At 39.3% G+C, this 24,480-nt stretch overlaps 1 protein-coding gene across 1 annotated transcript; it reads left to right on the top strand.

The window, feature by feature from the left end:
* Positions 1–581: 581 nt before the first annotated feature.
* Positions 582–17,790, top strand: ppef2a (protein phosphatase with EF-hand domain 2a). Its single transcript, XM_033619111.2, has 15 exons — positions 582–706; positions 800–854; positions 948–1,123; positions 1,775–1,889; positions 2,199–2,245; positions 3,018–3,184; positions 3,273–3,309; positions 4,308–4,457; positions 4,556–4,897; positions 8,994–9,179; positions 9,260–9,402; positions 10,966–11,072; positions 12,635–12,801; positions 12,951–13,038; positions 14,937–17,790. The coding sequence occupies exons 1-15, from the start codon at positions 638–640 to the stop codon at positions 15,188–15,190; spliced, it is 2,103 nt and encodes a 700-aa protein (XP_033475002.2). The 5' UTR covers positions 582–637; the 3' UTR covers positions 15,191–17,790.
* The last annotated feature ends 6,690 nt before the right edge of the window (positions 17,791–24,480 follow it).

Below are 24,480 nucleotides of genomic sequence, written 5' to 3'. Positions count from 1 at the left end.
GCATTAAGCCGTCACAAGTAAGCCACAGCTGTCTTACCTTGTTTGTTGTGTTGTTGTTGTTGTTGTTGACGTTGAACGTAAGCTTAAACCACACATATCTGGGTTAGAGCAGCTGGAGGAAAAACTGAATGTCTGACATAAGCAGAAAAAAAGTTCTTTTGGATATTGTACTTAAGTAGAACTAAAGTAAACAATTTTCAAATACTTAAAGTACTTGCAGTGAAATTGTATTTTGTCAAAATAAAAATATCCAAGGTAAACTAATAAACCAACACTCAGGCTCACTGGTCACAAGAGAGTGAGTATTATTTGTGTCCTCTCTGCCCCAAATCATCTCATTTCATCTCACATCAAAAACAAGACCTTTAACAAATGCAATTTTTTGTCAAAATGTTCTTTTAATCACTAATTTAAACGACACAATTAAAAAAATGATAGCATAAGCCTATATGATCACGTCATTGCAGTGTGTTTCTACTTAAGAAACTGATACATCGGTGGCGTAAGAAATGTCAAGATGATATAATCTGATCCACCTGTATCTCAGCAGTGCTTGACATTCTCTGTTTGTGTTTCAGCTATAAAATCTGCCATCCTGATTCAGCGATGGTACCGTCAGTATGTCGCCCGCACAGAGATGAGACGGAGATACACCTGGCACATCTTCCAGTCCATCGAATACTCCGGTGAACAGGCTCAGATAAAAGTGAGGAACCACCAGAGACAATCCTGTACACGTTCTGCTTGTTTGTTGAATTGAAAAATAACGGCTCAACTTTTACGTCTCCTCCCTGTGCAGCTTTACAACTTTCTCGGCTACCTCATGGATAATTTCACACCTACAAGCAATGAACGTAAGAGTTTACATGTCAAATGACAAACTGTTTTTGCTCAGGATTTTCCTTCTGTAATCTCTGAGTTTAAATTTGTGCTGACCTTCCTTGCAGGGAATTTGATCTCACACATCTTCAGAGAGAACGAGATCTGTCGCGATGCAGAGTGGGAGAGGTACTTCTGCTACAAGAACATCGAAGTGCCAGAGATTTACTCAGGACCTCACCTCACCTTCCCTCTGACGGTGGAGCAGGCGGTTGGGCTGGTGGAGGCCTTCAGGAACAAGAAAGTAGGTGCAAACCTCTGCTTTAAAAACCTCCTTCAAAGCTGATGTTCAGGCTCACTGGTTTTATCTTACTGCACAAGATCAAGCTTAGTAGGAAAATGAGGCGGAAACTAGTCGTGATTAGAATTTTAAATCCCAATAGTATGCTTAAATTTGACAAAAATAAATTACATTTTACTGTGAACTGAGTTTCAAAAGCAGGAAAGCAAGATATAATGATGGAGGTGGACTGTTGATAGTCTCAGGTCCACAACGAATATCATTTGCCCTAATTTGTACTTAATATTTTACTTCAAGAGAAGATACTCATACTAATGTGTATGAAACTGACCACTAAAATCACGTTCATGAGCTTAAGATGGAGTGTGATTGTCTCCTCAACAAGGTTTTTTGGTGTTGAGTAGAATTTCCACAAACAAAACAAGTGCATCTTTAAATGACGCCGATGCTGCTAATCAACAAACTTATCATAATAGAATTTCTGGCATTTTTCTACTCATTTAATTAGTCTTTGAGTCTACTGAAAAGCAGTATTTGAATAAAATGTATGATCAATGCATAAATCACAATATGGCAGCAGTTATCAAACACTGAAATATAAATATCCGTTCATGTGCCTGAGATCTTCTTGCTAACGAGTCTTTCTCCCAGTAGCAGCTGCATTCACGTTACGTCCTCCAGCTGCTGCTTGAGACTTGGAAACAGCTCCGGATGTTGCCAAATATCAACCGTGTCTCCACCTGCCGCAGCAAAGAAATCACTATTTGTGGTGAGATTTGATCAGTTTATCAAAACGCCTAAAATGCTCTGGTTACAGCGTCTTAGTCATAAATACTCGCTGATTGTATTAATCTCCTGTTTGAGTGAATTGATTCGCTTATATGTCAGTTGTGAAACATTCATTGCTGATGTTTTAAGCATTTATGAAATATCTGATGTTTTATTGTTAAAACTTAAAGTCATTTTAGAACAATTGTGTCTCAGTTGTAAAACTTAAAAAACCTTATGAGAGAAATGTCGACAGTTCCTTTCTGTTTGATTGTTATTTGATAATTTAAAGATGTCCTCTTCATTACAGGTGATTTGCATGGACAACTGGAAGACCTGCTGCTGATTTTCTACAAGGTCAGGACTTCATCCTCCAAGATCTTATTTAAGATTTAAAATTTAAGAAATGCTGAAATAACTAAATTGAAAATGTTCTGGTTTCTTTTTGGCTCATGGGCTACAGTTACAGTTCTCAATTTGAAAGACACATACATGGATAGACAATTTTATTAATTTTTATTTTAATCAAAATACTCTCCTCCTGTACTTTGGCACCCTAAAGTAAATCAGCAGTGCTGCAATATTGTCTGAAACACTATGATAACGTCTTTCAGTGTCTCATTTTGTTTGGCCAAAATTCCAAAAACACAAAAATAGTTCATTTTTGATTATGTGAAATGGAGAAAAATGGCAAATTCTTACATTTAAATAATTTAAACAATCAACTTATTATCAAATTTTCTGCTAATTAATTACCTATTGATGAACTAATTGATATATCCGCTACTTGATTTTTTTAGTTTATGTGTAAAGAATAGTTTGAAACTTTTGAAGTGGGGTTGTGTGAGGTACTTATCAGTATATTACCTACCGCAGATGTCTGTCAGACAGTTTGGAGAGGCAGGCAGGAGTACCAACACGGAAGCTAAGCCATGTACAGCTGTCGACCCCACTTCAAAATATCTGAATAGTCCCTTTAAAACAAAGATTGTTAGTTGCAACCTGCTCTGTTTTTTTACACTGAATCAATTAGTGAGTGAGACAGGATCTGTGCTGTCTGTCCTCTCATTTGTTTACAGTCAGATTACAAACTGACCCTTTAACACAGCTTTATTTGTTTCCATTAAAGAACGGCATGCCATCCTTGGAGAAGCCCTACGTGTTTAACGGAGACTTTGTAGACCGAGGCAAAGACTCCATCGAGATCCTCATTATCCTGTTTTCATTTCTGCTCGTCTATCCGAGTGACGTCTACCTCAACAGAGGAAACCACGAGGACCACATAGTCAACCTGAGGTAAGGAACCTGAGGTAAAACTAAGTCTAACTGGAGGACAGTGAATCTTCACTTTCTGACTGTTACATTGTGTCTCCGGCTGATGCAGGTACGGCTTCACGAAGGAGGTGTTGACGAAATACAAGGTAGGTTCATATCACCATACAAACATCAACACACTCCTTTGTCTTTCTGTTTACCACTCACTATTAACTCCTGATCTTTGCTGATCAAACCAGCCAGCAGAGCCAACATGTGTCCTAATCTCTTCTATCTTTGGAGCAGCAAAATTAAATTGCTTCCAGTCACCTTCACCTACACATTCCCAGTAAAGCTTGATATAGGCTAGATTCCTTCCCAACACAATACTGGTCACTCCTCCTCGCGGCTAAGAGGATTTGAGGTTATTTAATCAGACGACTGCAGGACATCTGACCCTGTTGGCTTCCTCGCCCTCCCTGGCCCAAACATGTACCACATAATTCAGGGTTTCTGTCCTTTGTTGGGATAAAAGAAAGTTTCAATTCCTGTTGCACTATCAGCAGTAATCTGATTGAAAATTTGATTTATAAACATCAAACTTTTAACATGAAACAACATCTTTAAACTGGAGCTACAAGTCTCAATAACCAATCAAATAAAAACAACTATGCCATCAAAAACTGATAATGAAAACATCCCTAAAAGTACCTTAAAGGGACAGTTCACCCCAAAATCAAAAATACATATTTTCCTTCTTACCTGTAGTGCTATTTATCAATCTCAATGGTTTGGTGTGAGTTGCAGAGTGTTGGAGATATCGGCCTTCTTCTAAACTACACCTGCCAACTGAATCACCGCATGGCAGGAAGTGTGCATCTACAGCTAGCTCACTGAGCACCATTGAGCTTACATTACAGCTCAGCCGAGGAGGACGACATTAATGTTTACATCTTGCACAAACTGCTTGTCCATGAGTATATGCATGCTTCCTTCTGCCCAGCAATTCAGTTGGTGGGTGTAGTTTGGTAGAAAGAAAATATACAAACTTCAGGATAGCCTATAAGACACACAACGGCTCATGCCTTCTTAAAATTTGACTGCAAACTTAGAGAAGATGAAAAAGAAGAGAGAATGAAGACATTTATTTTCTGTTTATCCTCAGATGCACGGCAAACGTATCCTGAAGCTGCTGCAGAAGATTTTCAGCTGGTTGCCGTTAGCGACAGTAATCGATCAGAAGGTGCTTGTACTCCACGGAGGGATTTCAGACACCACAGACCTCGGCCTCCTCGCCAGATTGGACAGACACAATGTGAGCTGTGATGAATGCTTTCATTTTTAGATTATTAGACACAGATGTTGTTTTCAAAGTCTTTGACATCTCTGCTCTCGTCTGTTTTTTTTCCCCAGTATGTCTCAGCGCTGAGGCCTCCAAAGAAGAGATACCACAGCTCAGCGGGGTTGTCCATCGACTCGGACATGGATGAGGAGGTCTTGTCCAACCACCGGATCTTCCAGCGTCGGACTTCCCTCACGTTTCCCAAACCCCTTGGGACCCGCGACAGCTTCCAGAACCGCTCGCTGCAGGACTTCTCTGACCGGATCAAAGTGAACACGGTGGATGAGGTGGAGATCAACAAGAGGAGACAGTCCATTTTCAACGCAGCGATCAACAAACCAGAGAATGAGTTGTCTTCGTCTTTGTCCAATGAGTCTATCAACAGTGATCATTCCAAAGACGAGTGGAAACAGGTGATGAAGGAGTAGAGCAGTGTTTGCTCAGATACTTTGAGATCGATTTATGTTCTGTTTGATTTGTTTGCTGAAAAGCCGACTGATCCCGTCATTGTCTTTAAGTTTGGTTTTTCTCACCTTTAGTGCTGCCAAAGTTATTTTAGTCATTCTTGCTATTGATCTTAACTTCAGTACTGTACATGATAATCCTTATTCAATTTAAGTGTTTTAATAAAAGCCAGTAAAATGAGATAAATGAAGCAAAAAATAAAATACAGAAGTGCTTCAAGAAAGATAAACAAATATATACTCAGGCAGGGGCGGAAATCCCGGGGGGGACAGGGGGGACATGACTCCCCCTTCAGTAAAGCTGTCCCCCCCTAGAATATTTTGAGACACAATTAATAATTTTTGAACAATGCAGTAGTATTTATTGAAAGCACAATGTAAACGGTGCTCATTATAATCGCGGAATAATATGCTATTTAAATCTTGAAAGATTTAGTCCCCCCCCTCCCATTCCTAGTAGTGGTATATCCCACACTCTTTCCAACGGGCGGGGCTACTTGGCAGCATTAGCAGCGTGTGGCTGGACCTGCTGCCCACATCGTGCATCGCAGGATAAGATGTACACTCACACAGACACAGTTTAAATTACACAAGTTACAACACATCCCATTTACTGTTACAACAAGCCCCAGGCCCAGGCTGATAATATAAACTGTCTGCAACATTTCTCCTGCATTGTTCAAAACTCAATTACGTGTGCTGCTAAGCTAAAAGCTAATGATTAAGCTCAGAGTTTAGTGATAGTCAGAGAGGACGAGAGAGAAAGAAGAGAGAGAGAGGACAGGACAAGAGCAGTCAGTGGTGGAGCGGCTCATAGCTAATGGGTACCTGTCTGTAGGCTCTCTCCTCCTGTCAGTGAGACAAACATGAAAGACGTGCAGTTTAACCGACGAGGAGCGGCCATTATGCGCGACTATTACGCACGGTTGTGAGGTGCGCAGCGGCAGATCTCACAGCACACTGTTTATAAACCAGTTTACCAGTTTAATTGCAGGAAATGTTTAGTTGTTGAGCCATTTCTCATAAGTGTAGACATTCACTCTGCCTGCTGGAGAGATAGAGAGAAGATTAAAGCGTCAAATTGTGGTAAAAGATGCTGTATAAAAGACAGGCTACAACTTTTTTTTCCTTGTCCCCCCCTGGAATTATTCTCTAAAATTTTACTGTTTATTGTAGCCCCCAACTATGAAATGGGATTTTCGCCCCTGTACTCAGGCACAACAGTACATATTTGTGGATAAAAAATGTGTACTCATGATGCTTTATTTAACCAACTCAGTAACGTTTTTGAATTAATTTTAGTTACATTATCTTGTCATGATCATTGTGTAAAGGTGCAGACAAGACACTCAAAAAAAGAGAAAACACACACATCTATATCTATGAAAATAACAACAAAACAAGCTGTCATTATGCAACACTTTAAAACAGGCACTTATCTTTTAAAATGTTCACAGTCCTCAGGTTAAATAATCAAAATACTCTTATTTTTGAGATAGGCCTAACTCAGTAGAATGCAGTAATATTTTGTATTTAGAGTACAAAATATTACAAGTGACCTCTGAACTCTGACTGTAGGGCACTTTGGCTGAACTAAGTCTACAAACAGAAAACGATCTAATTCCAAAATGCTACATATTCGCATCTCGAAACGTTTCCCTCCTAAATTTCAGTAATTCATCAGTGCAATGTCAAATCAGTTCATTTCAGTTTTATTTATGAAGCCCCAAATCACAATTTAACTCAGAGGGCTTTACAGCATGTCATCAGTATTTTAAAAACACTTAACTAAGATTACCTAGACAAAGAAAAAATCTTAGCACAAAGTCCATTTAGATTTTTACGGAGCTTTCATCCACATCATCCACTGAGAAAGACTATAACTGGTTCCAAGGTCAAGAATATGCTTTATACTAAACTAGATTAGACAAAATTACACTACTTGTCAGTTTCCTCTTAAATGTTACACTTTCTTACTCTTGTTTGACTTACACTGTAGAAATACATCCGAGTGCAATGTTACTAGGGCTGTAACACCCAATTATTTTTTATCAGTTTTTACTTTTATCTGTCCAACATAACACAAATGCAAACTAAAAATCTTTACATTAAAGAAGCAATTTAGGGGACATTGTTTGCTTTAAAAATGTCTTCAATGATTAATCAATGATCAAAATAGTTGCAGATTAATTTTCTGTCAGTCATTTAAAGGAATACTTCACCCATAAAATGGCCATTTGTTTATCAGTTACTTATTTTATGTTGAATTTGTAAAGACAACTTTGAATTTCTCGCATGTCTCTGGTGATAAAGAACCCAAAAATGGGGAAAATTCTGGATGAACTGAAGTAAAAGGGGTCTGCGTTTAACAACAGCAAAACTTAACCAATACATTTCTTTTAATAACTCTCATACAACTCGTGCAGTATAATACAAGTCTTATTTATCCAGCTGTATGCTCAGTACTTCCAAAACATGTGCACTTTTGCCAAGCAGCACCCTGCAGGGCTGGAACATGAGGCCAACATGAAAGTGCCAAAAACTGCAGTTCTTTGAATGGTTACTTGAGGCTGGCTCCAGAGGCCAGTCACCATAGACCCTCATGCTAAAATGCCAGGCTTTACAGCAGAAATAAACGTGCTTACAGCCTCGTCTCTCCAGCTAATTTCCCTGTTAATGACAATTGTACAGGGGGTGAATTTTTATATAACTTATCTGTTTATATTTTATTAAGGCTAAAGTTACGCATAATCAAGGGTAGGCCGCTTTGAGTGGGGCTGTCTGCAGATAGTGTCCTCGGCTTGTCAGTCAGATCCACCCGTCGCTCCTCCACAATGGCAGCCTCTCACCAAAATATGCTCACTTCTGGCTCCAAAAAAGATGGCGACAGCCAGAATGCTCATCTCGAGGCTTCAAAATGGGAGTCCACAAACCACCGGGTGATGTCACAGTAGCTACTTACTCTATTTCAAGTTTAAACCATAACATTTAAAACACTTCTGCATAAACATAGATGAGTTGCACACCTGGGCAAGCATGTGGATTTGAACTCACCCATGCTTCTACTTCAATGTGGAAGTGTTTTAAATATTACGGTTTTAACAGTTTGCTGTTTTAGCGGAAGAACTGAGCAAACAACTGGATAAATGGGACTTGGATTATACTGCACGAGTAGTGTGAGAGTCTGAAACAGATGTTTTGATATAGTTTTGATGTTTAAATGTCTCAGTTTCTGGATTCATCATTTGTTAGATTCTTTTTGGAGGCATGCAAGATGTTTTCTGTACAAGTTCAATGTAAAACAGGGTGAGTAATTGATATACAACTGGTCGTGGTCATTTTGTGGGCGAGGTATTCCTTTAATCAACAAATAATTTCAACTCTAATTATTATAAAGTCTCAAGGCTACCTGTGGAGGTTTCTATGGGAACATCACTATGTAATGCCTCATAACAAGAGTTGTCAATGTTTTCAAATGATGTACATCTCATTTAGGAATGAAGGTTTATTGTTGTTGTTTGTTTGTTGTTCTCAGGTCTTAAAGTGTCCCATGTGAGATATTTAATTAGCGACTTTGTCAAGTGGAAAAAAAGTTATTTTGATTCAGAAGTCGTGGCCTTTGTGCCTCGGCTCTGTTCCAGGGGACTAAATAAGTCTTGAGTCACAGCCTGATAAACACTCGTCAGTGATCAACACTCACCTGCTGCGGATTGTTGCCTGCATGGAGCTTTAACATGCTTTAATCCATTGCGTCATCAATCCCTCTGCCGTAAGTTCACCTCCGTCACCACCTGTAAGCACAGGCTGCTGAAGTCAATGGTCTCAGCTGACTCTGGTACTTGGTGCTGGTTCAGGTGCAAACATGCTCAATCATTGTCAGTCACTCAGGGTGACTTGTGTGAAGTGATGCGTTCAGGTGTTCGTGTGCCAGTGTAAACATGAGTAATAGCAGATCATGAAAAACACTTGAAATAACTTAGAAATTTATAATTAAAAGACATTATTTTTTTAATTTCTCCCTCCTGTCTCTACTCTACGTCCATAGATCCTGGACCTGCTGTGGAGCGACCCGATGAACCAGGACGGCTGCATGCCCAACGAGGTGCGGGGCGGAGGCTGCTACTGGGGCCCCGACGTCACCGAGGACTTCCTGAACAAACACGGCCTGCAGCTCATCATCCGCTCCCACGAGTGCAAACAGGACGGTTACGAGTTCTGCCACAACCGTAATGTGAGCTCAGATACTGACGGCACACAGACGCTCTAATGTTTTCCTGAATTCACTAAAACATTTTCTGTCATTTTACTCAGGTCCTCACTCTGTTCTCCGCCTCCAATTACTACGACGTGGGAAGCAATAGGGGGGCGTATGTGAAGTTGGGTCCAGACCTTGTGCCTCATTTACTTCAGTACCAGGCCAGCAGCATGATCAGAGAGCTCACCATAAGACAAAGGTGCAAAACTAACACCACTATCAATATTCATCTCAACAATGTGCAAGTGTTTCTGTTGGTTTTTTTTGCATTTTATCAGTTAATTGTCTACAAAATGTCAGAAAATTGTGAGAAATGCCTGCCACACTTTCCCAGAGCCGAAAGCAACATCTCCAAAAGCTTGTTTTGTCCAACAAACAGTTCAAAACATAAAATATGTACAGTTAGACAAAATAGAGAAAGTTGGCAACTATTTGCACTTAAGAGACTGGGAACAAAAACAACATAAAGCAAGACTTCCACATTTTGGTCAATATACATATTTGTTTTTTTACAGAGTGACATGAGAAGATTAATATTTCATGTGTGTCTCTGTAGTAACACGCTACAACTAGTTTATCTAATCTTAGCATAATAATTGAAAGCATGAGAAACAGCTAGCCTGGCTTTGCCAAAAGGCAACAAAATCCACCTCCTAGCAGCTTTTAATCTCATTAATTAACACTTTAGATCTTGTTTGTTTAGCTGTTTTGTTTACCTGCAGACAGAGCCAGTATTTGTGCTAGACTAAGATAATTGTCTGCTGGCTTTGATGTCTTTGAAACCTGGAGTGACTTCACTTTTCTTGTGGTGCTTTTAGACACATTTTGCAGTATTTAAACCTATCAACTCTGAGCAAATTGGTGCGAATTTTCTTTTTTTTAAATTTTCTCTTTTGACTAATTTCTTGCTAATTTTTTGGGTCATTTCTTCTTTCGTTGCTCATTGCCTTCTTTCCATGTATTTAAAAGAAATCAATGGAGTTTGCTCAGGTTTCAAAGGGTTAACGTACAGACATGAGAGCGGTGTTGATCTTCTCATTTAACTTTTGGCAAGAAAGTGATTATTTCCACAAAATGTCACAACAATTTCTTAAAAAGATTTATCTGTAATCAATATCATTGTCAAATTAGCCTCTTGTCATTTTACTTACTGTTCAGGCACAAATATCATCACACAAATATATGTACATATCTACTCTAGTAATAGCACATGGATATTTGTGTGTTTATCTTGCTCATGATTTTGGCCACCCACAATTAAATGAACATGATTGAAAGTGATATTGGCATTTAAAATGTGTGTTCTGCTTACAGAAAAATTCCTAAACTAACAACCACGGTAGCTGTCATGCCGCAGCAAGTGCAGCTAACTTGTTCAACCATCTGAAAAAACACTACAAACTGCAGAATGATGAATTTATGAAGGCCATGAAGAATGTTATTGCTAACCATTGTGGACTGAAATAACCAGTGAAATCACAGTCCATTTGGCCGAGGATGTGTGTCCATTAAACAGTTTATTATTATATTGCCTCTAAGAGATGTGCTGTAAAAAAGGACCAGTCTTATTTTGATGCAAAGATTAATACGTTAGCAGGAATGTAGCACAATGTGGAAACAAAAGGAGTGCTGTGTTTATTTAAATGTGAAAATAATAGTATTTATCATTTTAGCTATAATCATGCAGCCCTATCCAAGACATAATGATCTGTTTAATATCAAAGTTTATTATCTGTTGCATTTGTTGTTTTCTTGTCTGCAGTGTCGGGCAAACTGAGCGCTCAGCCCTCAGAGTCCTGCGGGAGCAGCTGTTTGCGCACAAATCTGACCTCATCTGTGCCTTCAAAAAGTTTGACAGCGAGAACACAGGTGTGTAATGTGACGCGAGTCAGTTCAGCCCTCAAAGGATCAGGTGTTCCTTAATGCTACTGCAGATCTGTTGTGTACTTCCCCATGGAGTGCTGATGCGTGAGCTCACACCTTTTAATCCCCATTCATTAGAAAACAAACCCTGTGGGCCAGCCGAGTCCTTCAAGGAGCATCTGACAGTTTCACAGAAACTGTTCTCAAGTACATAATAAGTAAATAGGGGGTCACTCTACTAATCAACTCAGTGAAGATGTTTCTGTAATGTGCTCTGTGTGTTATTCTTGGTGTTAGAAATAGTAGTTAAAATCTTAGTGGACTGGGGATCATTTTTCAAGAGAGAGAGGGTGGTCTTGAAGTTACAATGAGATGTGTCTGACCAAAAATTCAATGAAAAAGTTTGTTGTGGTTGGCGCTTTTGCACTTCGTAGTTAACTCTTGTTATGCCCCACCCTTAGGCGACCCTATGGGGCTAACAAAACTCCATCACTGACCCAATAATAATCACATGAACACTGTTAAAACAATCAAATCCATGGGATTTATTAGAATGAAAACAAGCAGACAAGACAACGAAAATCCCACGGTGAGAGGCAGCAGGACCAGCAGTTCACACACCAGAGACCTCTCTCCTCTGCTGCTGGCACAGGAGCTCTTAAGCACCTCCTGGCATGCACAAGCCGTAAAACTCTTCACACCTGCCTATATTCACAGTTTTGAAAGGTTTTGCAAAAGTGAACACAGCGTTTTGTTTTGTTTTGGGTTTTTTTTTTTACAAATTGCAAAGGTAGAAATTAAGCTTGTTCATCGTTTCACAGAGTGAAAGTTGATATATTGAAAAAAGGCAGCATTTCCACCAAACACTCTCGATATAGTGCTGTTAGAACTGGTATGTAACCTGTACAGACATGTCCCTTAACTGCAGATCTGTTTTAGTGTTTACAGTGCAGACAGTACTATTAAATGTATGTGTGTGTTTTCACGGGATAGTCATGGTCGTGTCACTGCTTCATTCAGCTCTCCCTGTATTTCCTCTTCACTGGAGATGAAGAGTGTTTAGAGTCTCTGTTGCAATTGATAGGATATTTAAAAAAAAAGTATGTCTGTGAATTGAGTGCTTTTAGCGCACCAGTCAGTGGACTGCAGTGTTTCTAGCTCCACCTTTTAGTATCTGATCAGCGTGCTAGGTACCTCAACGGAGGGGGGACAAAAAAACAGGAGGGAATGGAGAGATTCAATTGGTACCACCCACAATGTTTGACAAAAATAACCATTTGAAATAACTGAACTGAACCAGACTGCTTGGTGGAAACAAGGCTAAAGACTCGCTTTGGATCAGAGTCTGAGCAGTTTTAGAATTTAGAGGTTTATACTTAACATTTAAATTTTTTTTAAAAACGATACAATACATCAGACAATTTTGATAAGCATCCCTTTCATTTGTTCACAGTTGAAGAATAAACTTGTCAATGATTTTTTTATAAACATTGTAAAGACCACACTGTGTCAAAATTACCTCAAACATGTCCAAACATGTTAATGTGTAACATGTCCACCTCTGTCAGGTCTTGTGTCTCTGAACGACTGGGCCTCTGCAGTGGAGAGCGTGATGCACCTCAGTCTGCCCTGGAGGATGCTGCGCTATCAGCTGTTCACCAGTAAGAGCAGTGACGGCATGATAAACTACTACGAGTGGTTCAACGAGCTCGCCATCAAAGGACCCAACACGGATGTAAGTAACCCAGCTGGGGATCCATTGTGATCACAGAAATACTAATGTCTGATTTAAGGATGTTGTATACGCTGGTACATATCTTTTGCTGAGTCAGACTCACCCTAACACACTAACTCAAACACACCTAAATACTGTTTATCTTGCAGCACATTGACCAGAGTCTGCTGGAGACTTTGTATCGCCATCGCTCCACCTTGGAGACCATCTTCAGGATCGTAGACACAGACAACTCAGGTAAAACAATTTATTCAACACTGAAAAAAGTTACATGTAGGGCCGTCACGATCATGAAATTTTAGTTTACGATTTATTGTCATACAAATATTTGTGATTGGCAATTTCATTGTCTTTATTTCTGTTCATTTTATGCCACTTAGAGGTGTTGTTTTGTTTTTTTGCTTTTCAATTAGACCTGGATCCATGTTGTTAATTTCAGTGGTTGCTCATGGAAAAATGTGATTGTTGGCAAAGGAGTGCCAGTTGAATCCTAAAGACCTTACAGATACCAGAAACTGAAAAAAAGTTAAATTAATTAATTGTCTTCTATTCAAATAAACACAAGAAGTTTGTGCTCTAGTTTGCTGAAACAAACTAAATCAAATACCTTGAAACTGTTGTGTAGGCCCCCCTAATGTAATGAAGACGTTTTTCAAGGCAGTTCAAGGAATACTTTACCCACAACATCATCATTTGTATGTCAATTAATAACCTTGTATTGCCTTGAATTTGTGAAGAGAACATTCTTGATGAATTAAAGGGGGGCGTGTTTAAAACAGCACAACAATTCAAAAGATTAATTTACAAGCTCTCACACAACTCGTGCAGTATAATCCTCATCTCATTTATCCAGTCAGATGCCCAGTACCTCCCAAAAACATTCATTTTTAGTAAAACTGTGATATTTAAAACACATCAACATACATGTAACACAACTGGGCAAGTGCTTGTGTTTGAAATCTGCACATGCATTCCACTTAATCCCAGTTTCCACCAGACACTTTCAGTATACCTTTGGAACCAAAACTAACCCTTCAGACATGGTACCTAGACCGTAGTGTTTCCACCTCAAATAGTACTCTTAAATGTGGCCGGGGTTGTTGTCACTCACTGCTCCGTCCAGCATTCACTGTATTCTCTTGTAGATGGCATCTCTGCTCCTTGTTTGTTGTCCACAGAATGTGGATGGACGCCAACATTTTCAGAACAAAATAGAACAGGCTACAGTGAGAGTCTCTCTCGATGGGATATTTAAAAATAGCAGGTTTGTGCATTTAGTCTTTCTCAGGCAAGCATAGCCAGCCGCAGCCCACAGGAATGACGCTTCGCACTGCTTTTTTTTTCTCCAAGTGAGGATTAGAATATATGTAGCTCACATAATCCAGTCGAAATTTAAACATTTGAAGATCCACTTATCACTAAAAGTCTGTGTCATCCAAGAGAGACAAAAAAACAACTAAAGTAATAGTCAAAGTTGTCAAACTGAAATTTAAACTGTGCTGATGGATTTGTGTCGTCACAACTCCTCCAGACCTGAAGATGATGCTCACTTCAGGGCTAACCTCCTTCACTTCACCCTGCAGATGGGCAACAAGAGAGGGAAACTTTACTTGGGTCTTAAGCAGCTGCATTTATTCAGAGACAAACTGTACATTTACTACCACTTCGAAACGTATACTGCAACCTCTACTGCTTATACTGCTTCCTCCACCTTAAAATGTCAGTCTATGTTTCCACAGTTTTGTTTCTGGGATGAAAAACTGTGCCAGCTCACAGAGACAATCCAATGAGACAGTCTGCTTCAGTGGAGGTGTAAAGTGTGTCAGGGCTCTGTAAAGTGTTTGTTGTGACCAGATAGAGACGTTTACTGAGTTCAGCCTCCGTTAATCCACCTGTAGCGTGCAAAAGAGGCTACATCAGGTTACGGCCTCCTGAATCCTCCCAGTTAAGATGAGGATTAACCCACTGATCTACTGGCCTCCCCATCCCTCACTCCAGAACACACACACACACACACACACACACACACACACACACACACACTTTACTCTATCAGCATCTGTTTCTATTACTGCATCTCTAATCTCCTCTTTTCCACCCATCATCTTTAACCTTGAACCTCCTCCTCCTCACAGGCTTCATCACCATCGAGGACTTCCGGCAGACCTGGAAGCTGCTGAGCGTCTACCTAAAGATGGAGATCACGGACGACGCCATCTCCGACCTGGCCGTCACTATTGACCGCAACAATGACGGCAGCATTGACATCGAAGAGTTCATGGAGGCCTTCCGCCTCACAGACAAGAAGAGCCGGCTGGAGCGAGGGCGCAGCATGTTCATGGGGACGGGCACTGACCTCACCAAGCTGGAGGGAGATCCCAGCATTTGAGGAGAGAGACTGGGAACAGAGAGCGACCTCAGCTCAGACTCAGAGGGTAGGGGGAGGGAGGAAGGTGAGATGAAGGCAACGCAAGCTGCTTTAATGACGCACATTGAGACGTAGGATGCTGCTGAGCAACAGTAGATCACATGGGATTAGAGGGAGGATAGAGTTCAGGGTATTTGACAGCGAATGTTCATTTCGCATTTTGATGCAGTTTTATCCACTGAGGAAGAGACTGAAACACGACTGCATCACGTCTCATTTATTAAGTGAGAAGCATTTAAAACTGTTGCAAAGCAAAATCCACAAACACAGAAACAAAAAGGCGTCATATTTACACTGCACGATTATTACAAGAATAATAATAATAGATGTTGCATTAAAATCCATTTCTTTTGTTGTTTTCAACATGTTTTGACTCGTTAAAGGTAACGAAAAGAGTAACACCTGCACACTGACACAGAGACAATTATACATAACATTAATCAAGTAATATCTAAAAAAACATCGAATGCAGTTGTAAATTACACAAAAATAAACATGACAATATTGCACATAACAAACAACATTTAAAATGTATTTAACTAGAAACCCTACAGTCATATTAGGGCTGCAACTAATTATTTTTATGACTGATTTATCTGCCAATTGATCACTTGTGTTTACTATTTGGTCCATACAACATCAGAAAAATGTTTATTACCATTTACTTGATGCAAAGGTGATGTCACTAAATGCCTTGTTTTGTCTGACCAGAAAACCAAAACCTTAGTTTAGTTTATTTTGGTCATTTTCTATCTTATAAAACTTAAATATGCACCATACAGTCTATGATATGCACAAGAAAATAAATAAATAATTGAATAATTATTTGCAATGCAGTGACAACTTTTGCTGACCGAAAAGGGGGTAAACTGAAACTTTAGCCTAAACCCTCTTTACATATATTGTTTTGTACCTTTCCGTTTAGATTCATACAATGAAAATGAAAGAAACAAGCAAATCAATATACCTGTGTGTATATATATATATATATATATATACACCTAAACGTCCCAAATATTACATTTACTATGATGTTTGAACAAGAAATAAGGGCAAATGTTCTCATTTGACAACCATAAATCAGGGAATCTTTGTCTTTTACTTGAAAAAAAATGACTCAAGCAATTCATTACTAATCAAAATAGTTGGGCCTTAATTTTCTTAATTGATAAATTGACTAATTGTTGCCGCTCTGCTCCATAAAATGTGAAAAAATGCCCATCACAATTTCCCAGATGCCTTCTCAAATGGCTTGTTTTGTTCAACCAACAGCCCAAAAACAGCAATATTCAGTTTACAGTGATAAAAAAAATGGAGCAAATCCTCACATTTTGATCCCAGTGAACCATTTTCACTTGAAAAACTGAAAATGATTATTTTTCTGTTGATTCCCTAAAATTATTCAGTGTGCAGGTGTTAATCTGTTCATTTCCAGTAGCCTTGTATCAACATGTGAGGTGCGAATAACTACACGCCTCCTAAAGACTTTATAGAAACCAGACACTTAAAAAAACAAACCAAAAAACAGTATATGATAATAAGCTTTATTATATATATATATTATGGGCATTATGGTGGTGTGGTGGTTAGCACTCTCGCCTCACAGCAAGAGGGTTGCCGGTTCGATCCTGGGCGTGGGAGCCCTTCTGTGTGGAGTTTGCATGTTCTCCCTGTGTCAGCGTGGGTTCTCTCCAGGCACTCCGGCTTCCTCCCACAGTCCAAAGACATGCAGACTGGGGACTAGGTTAATTCTAAATTGTCCGTAGGTGTGAATGTGAGCGTGAATGGTTGTCTGTCTCTATGTGTCAACCCTGTGATAGTCTGGCAACCTGTCCAGGGTGTACCCTGCCTCTCGCCTGATGTTAGCTGGGATAGGCTCCAGCCCCCCCGCGACCCTCAAGAGGATGAAGCGGTTAGAAGATGAATGAATATATATATTATAATTGTGCAGCTCTCCATTAGCTGCACTAAGTAATTGCAACCATCATGTTGCTGGTGCCTTAGCAGTAGAAGCGCTTTTACTTCTAGAGATGCACTGATGATGTTTTGTATCAGTGCCAACCACCAACGATGCACCGGGGTCCCTACCCATCTCAGATGGGATTGGAACCCCCACCTTGTACAGAACGGAGAACTCGTGTTTTCTTTCATTTGACTTTTAGGATGGCTTCCTCCAAAGTGTTGCTTTGAAGCCCCGAAGCTGTGTTTTAAAGGGATAGTTTGATATTTTGGGAAGTCAGATGAGAGGATTGATACTACTCTCATGTCTGTTCAACCTGGTATCAATCTTTTTGTCTAACTATCCTTTAAGATACAGAGACAATGTGAGGTTTTAGGGTTTTTCTGTTAAAACTTCTCAGTTTCCATTGTTAGATAAAGTTCCCACGTTGTTTAAAGTCATTATTATAACTCAACCAAAAAAGAGACGAGGAAACAGTGTGCGTATGTGTAAAGTTGCTCTGTATGTAAAATGTAAATTTTAATGTATGTATGGGGTTTTTTTCTAGCATGTTGACCTTGTAAAACGTTTACTGTAAATACATCTCACATTCAAATTTGAAGCATGCATTGTGTGTCTGTGTTTGAGGTAAGTGATGTTTATGAATTAGAATTTTAAGAACCATAAATGACTCAAAAGTGGTAAACTGGGGAAAATATAACTCTGAGAAATAATCTCTCTGGAGGCCTTTAGAACATTTGCAATACTGGGAACATGGAGCATTTATCTTTAACGCCTATTTTTTAATTCAATATTTCCTATGAATTTCTTCTTTAAATTCTCATTTATATTTATATGTATCCCCTAAATTATTTAACTTTACCCATCAAACAACAACACATTTTCACATGATAATATGCTATAGGGTGGCAACTAACGGTTATTTTCATTAACAATTAATCAGCTAATACTTCTCCCAATTAACTGGTTAATCACTGTTTTTAAAATCTCATTAAATAATGAAGAATATTTATTATAATTTACTGCTAAGAGCTTGTTTTTACCAATATTCAATCTGCTTTATCATTATCTTAACATTCTAATTTATGACAAAGGATGAAATCCTCTCTTTAGAGGCTGGAACAAGTAAATGATTGGAAATTGTTCTTTATAAATGATTCAGTCATCACAACAGTTGGAGATTAATTTTCTGACAATCAAGGAATTTTTTTAGCCGTAAGATAAAACAAAATGTTACAAATTAAAAGATAAAAGCGAAGCTAATTGTCCATTTTTTACATAATATATTTTCTTAAGTTCTAATTGAACAACATTTCAATTGATTTCCATTAAGAATTAAGGCCACACACTTAAATTCTTACACATATTTATTTAATTTAGATCACCTGATCTTTTCCAACCAACCAATCCTACAAATTTTAGTCAATAATGAAAGTTTTATTTATTTATTTATCTTTACATTAAACATCTCAATCATTCAATTTAATCTCATAAAGCTCATACAGATTATTAACAGTATTATGTTGTGTCATTATCCCTCCTGAACAGTCAGATTAGTTTTCAGAATCACCAGCAGAGGGCGCAAAAGACCATTCAGTACAGTTTGTTACAAACCAGAGGACCACCTCATCTAAACTGATGACTGAGACATAATGAAAGACTGAGAGTCATTTAAGACATATTAAGTATCCACAAAAATTGGCTCGTAAGAGTATCATTTATCAAAGATTAATACAAAAGAGCAAACACACAAACTGCTAACTGGGATTCCTGAAGGCACGACATCATGAATCTGAGCTGCAGCAACAGCTCGTGGAAACTCTCAGGGTTTTAACTGCATTATCTCCCTGTAAGCCTCTGTGGCCGGGACATTAGTTTTACTTTCACATGATTATCTTTGAAGTGGGTGGATATTAAAACATGCTCGGAACTGCCTGCAGTTTAAAATGAGGTTGGATTAAAAAGCATTTACACACACGCAGTCATTATTTACCTGGAGAGGAGAGTTTGCCCTCAGAGTCAACATGTTTTGGAGCAAGTCCTGGCCCTGTCCAGCTTTAAATCCACCTATCATCATCTGTAAAGCTCTTTCAACACTTAGATCTTGTTGGTTTCACACAAAAAGTGTAAAAAATAACAAGTTGCAGTTAGAGCTAGTTGTAGCTGCTTTTACTGTTGGTTGTATCTTAACTTTGACTCAAGATGTCTGACACATAAATCACTGTAATGCCTGTAAAATATGATTTTCATTTCTATACTGTGGATTTCTACAGATTGAATTAAAGAGACATAAAGTGTTAGTGAACTTAGAGGTGCTGGTAGGCTGGCTTTTGATACCTTGGGCCCAGCCATGCTAGCTGTTTCCAGTCTTTATGCTAAGCTAAGCTAACTGTCTCCAGGCTGTAGCTTCCTTTTAACAAACAAACATGAGAGTGGCGGCACAATGGTCAAGTGGTTAGCATTGTTGTTTCACAGAGGGTTCCTGTTCTAACCCAAGGTACGGGTTCAAAACCTGGGGTGAGGGAGTTTGCATGTTCTCCCTGTGTCAGCGTGAGGACTGGAGCCTATCCCAGCTGACACTGGGTGAGAGGCGGGGTTCACCCTGGACAGGTCACCAGACTATCACAGGGCTGACACATAGAGACACAACCATTCATGCTCACATTCACACCTACGGGCAATTTAGAGTCACCAATGGACCTTTTTCACAGCAGACATTTTGATTCGTCTTAGTAGAAAAGGCAAAGGTGAAATTGAAATCATTAAGGATGGCTGAGTTCCATTCAGTGTCACAGTAAGCTATTAACAGTTAGCCAACATGGACAATACCAGGGTCTCCCCTTATTGGAATGCAGCTGTCATTAGTGTTGACCTGTTCACCTGTGCTGCTCCTAATCTGACAAAATGTCTGCCGTGAAAAAGGCCTATTTACCTGCTTGTCTTTGGACTGTGGGAGGAAGCTGGAGTACCCGGAAAAAACCCACGCTGACAGTGACACAGGAGAGCATGCAAACTTTGCACAGAAGGGCTCTCCCACCCTGGGTTTGAACCAGAAACCCTTGCTGTGACAAATGCTAACCACTGCACCACCATGCTGCCACTTTATGACCAATACTGTTTTATTGTATATGATCAGAATCTGCTTTATTGGCTGAGTAAGCGTGTACACATACAAGAAATGTAACGCACAACAGATAACATTTGTAGACAGTAAGACAATAGTGCAATGATGCACAGTGCAAACAGTGCTGGAATAAATATGGAATTATCAATGTAACATGTTACTTAATATACATGAGGTAGTTGGATTTGGGGTACAGCATGTGTCACAGTTATGATATTTACATGTTAAAAACAGTGTACATACAGGGGCATGCAAAAGGTGAAACAGGTCACAATCTTGTTTACTGAGAAGAGAGGGTCACCTCTAAAGCTCGGTCTATTGTCTCAGACTCAACATCCCTTCCATCAGAGGATTTGCCTCCCAAAATGCGGCACAAGCGTTACAGATCATCCTTTGTTCCAACTGCTTGCGCTTATCTTAACCAGCAGTGACCACTAATTGTCCATGATTTACCCCAGTGACAGTGTGTGATACTGGATTCTGTGTGTTATGTATTGTACTGTCTGCTTTACTTTACTTATGACTGCTGTCTGTATCCTAAATTGCCCCTAGGGGACATTACAGTTTTACCTTACCATGAATGGTTAGGTAAGTAGAAGATGAGCTGATCTCCAAAAGGCATGAAGTTGAAGATGAAATATACTTTTCAACTTTTTAAGTGAGATTAGTCTATTATTTTTGTTTTGTATGATTTTAGAGTGAAAAAAAGGAAAGGTGCACCACGCATAAGTTTGGACACCCCAAGACATCTGAGCTCTCAGACAACTCTCACCAGGGTCTCAGACCTTAATGAGTTTGTTAGGGCTCTGGCTTGTTTGCAGTCATCGTCAGGAAAGGCCGGATGATGCAAATTTCAAAGCTTTACAAACACTCTGACTCCTGAAACCATCTCCCAACAATCAGCAGCCACGGGCTCCTCTAAACAGCTGCCTAGCAATCTGAAAACTAGAATAATTGATGCCCACAGAGCAGGAGAAGACTTTCAGAAGATAGCCAAGTGTTTTCATGTAGCTGTTTCCTCAGTTCGTAATATAATTGAGAAATGGCAGCTAACAGGAACTATGGAGGTCACAGCTTTTGGAGACAGCTGCTCGTAGGATTGTTGAAAGGCAAATCAGAACTCCTGTTTGTCTGCACAAGACCTGCAGAAAGATTTATCAGACTCTGGAGTGGTGGTGCACTGTTCTACTGTGCAGCGATATATATGACCGTCATGGCAGAGTCATCAGGAGAAATCTTTCCTGCGTCCTCACCGCAAAATTCAGCTTCAGAAGGTGGCAAAGGAACATTTAAACAAACCTGATGCTTTTTGGATACAAATCCAAAAAGCCCAAACCTTTTCATGCTGCTGTTAACTATAAAAAAATATATAATTTACAGGTACAATAAAGTACAGTGGATATTTGGTGTTACAGGGATGATCACCTGTTTTGTTTGTTAAATCATAATCTGCAAAGTCACTACAGTTATTATTGGAGTAAACTTATAAAGCAGCATAGACAGTGCTTGTCCTCGGCTGCTTTTCACACCCTGCCACCACCACCACCATCACCCCCTACAGAGAGACTCACACACTGGTGATAAGTGGGACAAAAGAAGGAGGCAGTTAGACCTATTTTTCCACTGTATCGGAGGAGGGGGCACATCTATTGTTCACTGTCCGCAGGTGGTCTTACTGTTGTAAAGCTGCTGGAGCTTCGCCTTAATGGAGACATAAAAGATTCTCAGTCAACTGGAGCGTCTCAAAGCGCTGGCTGTGATAGTTAGAGCGTCCACTGAAGGCCTAGCTGCACCTTTAAGTAACAATACAGTGTCTTAAAGGGTATAATTAGTCTATAAGATAGTGTTAGATATGATGAATGTGTGGAGCTCAGTGTTTCTGTGTAGGTTTGTGTCATTTTAGATGCATAGAGCAACATTTTAACCCTAATATAACATTTTTTCTTGTAAGTATCTCCAAAGTTATCTTTTAAAGGTGCATTATATGAAAAAATAAGGCTTGTAAATTGGCACAGAACAAGAACAGTTTAAAAAATCTACACAATTACATGTGCAAAAAGTGAGCATTTTCATCATAAGATCATCTCATTTTATCTTATATTTTATTTTGCATGTTTTTGTGCGCTCACTAAAGAACTCTCAGAGGTTACACAAGCAATTATTTGGAATTAATTCCTCAGAAATGTACCCACTGACCACAGTGTCTACGGTTTTTAAGTAATGATTTAACTCAGGTACTACTCTTGGAAATAATTGACAAACTGCTTAAAGTTTAAGCAACAGTGTAAACCTTTAAACCTACAACTCAAACAATCAGGAGAAGAGTAAAAGCAGGAAGTGCTTATATGAATTTTTTGGGTGAAGTCAACAGGCCCTCAGGGGTGAAGCTTTGACAAATGATGTGTCACATTAAGAGCTGAAACCACTTTGTCAGTCAACAGAAAAATAGCAATTATTTTGATGATTGATTGATTGTTTTTAGACATTTTTCAGTGATAAAAGCACAGAACAATGTCTGGTTTCATGAGACAATGTGCTACTGTTTTTGTCAAGCATCATTTTTAACTGAATATTTGTGGGTTTGGGAATTTTGGTTGAAAAAAATAAGGCATCTGAAAACATCTCTTGCTGTGGAAAGTCTGACCTTTCATAGGTAAATTGATTATGTAGAAAATAGCACAAGATAAATCTAAGTGGTCGTCAGATGACTAACAAGATGAAGGAGAAGAAAAGAAGCTTGTTTTATGGTAAAATACTGGATAGTTTTACCTCTTCAGGCCTCGAAAACTATCTAAATATTATACTATTTTTAGTGTTCTGAAAATGTCATACTAACACTTTTAATGAAAAAGGCACAAAATGAGTTGGAATAAAATTGCTTTTTATATAAACACTTTTATTATGGCCATCTCACATATTTCTGCTGTATTTGTGCGTATGAAAAGAGGAACAATATTTTTACGACCATGAACTTTTCATTTCAGTGATGATTATTAGGCCTCTGTGTCATTTCTCTTGTATTCTGGGTTCCTGGCAGCTTTATACTATTAAATTGATCTGACTTTGTTCTGAGGAAGAAAAAAAACTATTCATGTGGGATGAAGACAGTTCAAAAGGTGCAAAACAAAAGACAAAAATGAACCTGAACTCCAGAGGGTACAAGAAGGCACTTGTACCAGAATTGATTACACAATCAGCGGAAAAGAGACACAGTGTCAGCAACAAGAGCGATGACTCTACTGAAGGTTGATCAGGTCCCAAAATGCACTTAGAACTGAAGGAAAGAGTAGTGCGTACGGGTTGACGCCTGCAGACCCTGAAACGATAATCTCAAGGGCAGAAACATATGATGATGTGAGTTCTCCAATGAGTTCAGATGAGGAGAACAAAACTCCCCCCTGAGGCCACAAGTTTGAGCACAGCTGCAGCTTTGTACACATTATACACCCATGTGGATTTGAGATGAATGACAGAAACGTGTGACCTTCTATTCTTCCTCCTCCTTCCTATCATTGCTGCATAAAAGGAGGATTTTCGATTGAGGGTTGAATTTATTGAATGTTTATTCATAAAAGTACGTCTGTGAGAGTCCTTGTTCTTTAAGCTATCGTTGTTTGTCCAATTATTCAAAGGAAAAATAAATAAACTTTATCAAAGTACTTTAGCCCAGCACACACACCCATTACAAAATGCTTAGTCATTGTTATAAAAACATGTCAAGACTGCATTTAATCAGACTTTAGAAAAGAAACTAACATTCTGGAAAGGACCTTGGACCCATTCCCGTCAATCGTTGTCAAGGCTTGTCTCACCACTCTCTGCCTAGTCATCATCAAAACCATAAACTCCTCCCACCCATAGCTCGCCTCAGTCACCTTGATACTCAAAATCCTTGGACTTGACCCTGACATCCCAATAGCCTCCAGCCCTTTTCCACCCGCCTTTCCTGTCAAAGGAGAGACGTGTTGCCACTCAGCTGAAATCCCACCCTGACGTCTATGAGCCTTTTCAGTGTGGTTTCCATCCAAAACATAACACTGAGACTGCTTTGATTAAAGTCACTAGTCATTCTCAGACTCTGGTTTTATCACCACCGTCATCTTTCTTGTCGTCAGTGCTGCTTTTAATACAGTTAACCATGCATCACAAGCCTCAGATCCACCCTTG

The sequence above is a fragment of the Epinephelus lanceolatus genome, chromosome 9 (assembly GCF_041903045.1).
Source record: "Epinephelus lanceolatus isolate andai-2023 chromosome 9, ASM4190304v1, whole genome shotgun sequence".
Lineage (NCBI taxonomy): Eukaryota > Metazoa > Chordata > Actinopteri > Perciformes > Serranidae > Epinephelus > Epinephelus lanceolatus.
Note: the sequence above shows the minus strand (reverse complement) of the source record. Positions and strands in the feature narration are given on the sequence as shown.

Excerpts from the sequence above, each read along its gene's own strand:
- ppef2a (XM_033619111.2), top strand. The coding sequence starts at position 638 with ATGAGACGGAGATACACCTGGCACATCTTCCAGTCCATCGAATACTCC. Across the intron at positions 855-947 it reads CACACCTACAAGCAATGAAC|GGAATTTGATCTCACACATC; the intron begins GTAAGAGTTTAC and ends CCTTCCTTGCAG. Across the intron at positions 12,802-12,950 it reads TCAAAGGACCCAACACGGAT|CACATTGACCAGAGTCTGCT; the intron begins GTAAGTAACCCA and ends TTTATCTTGCAG.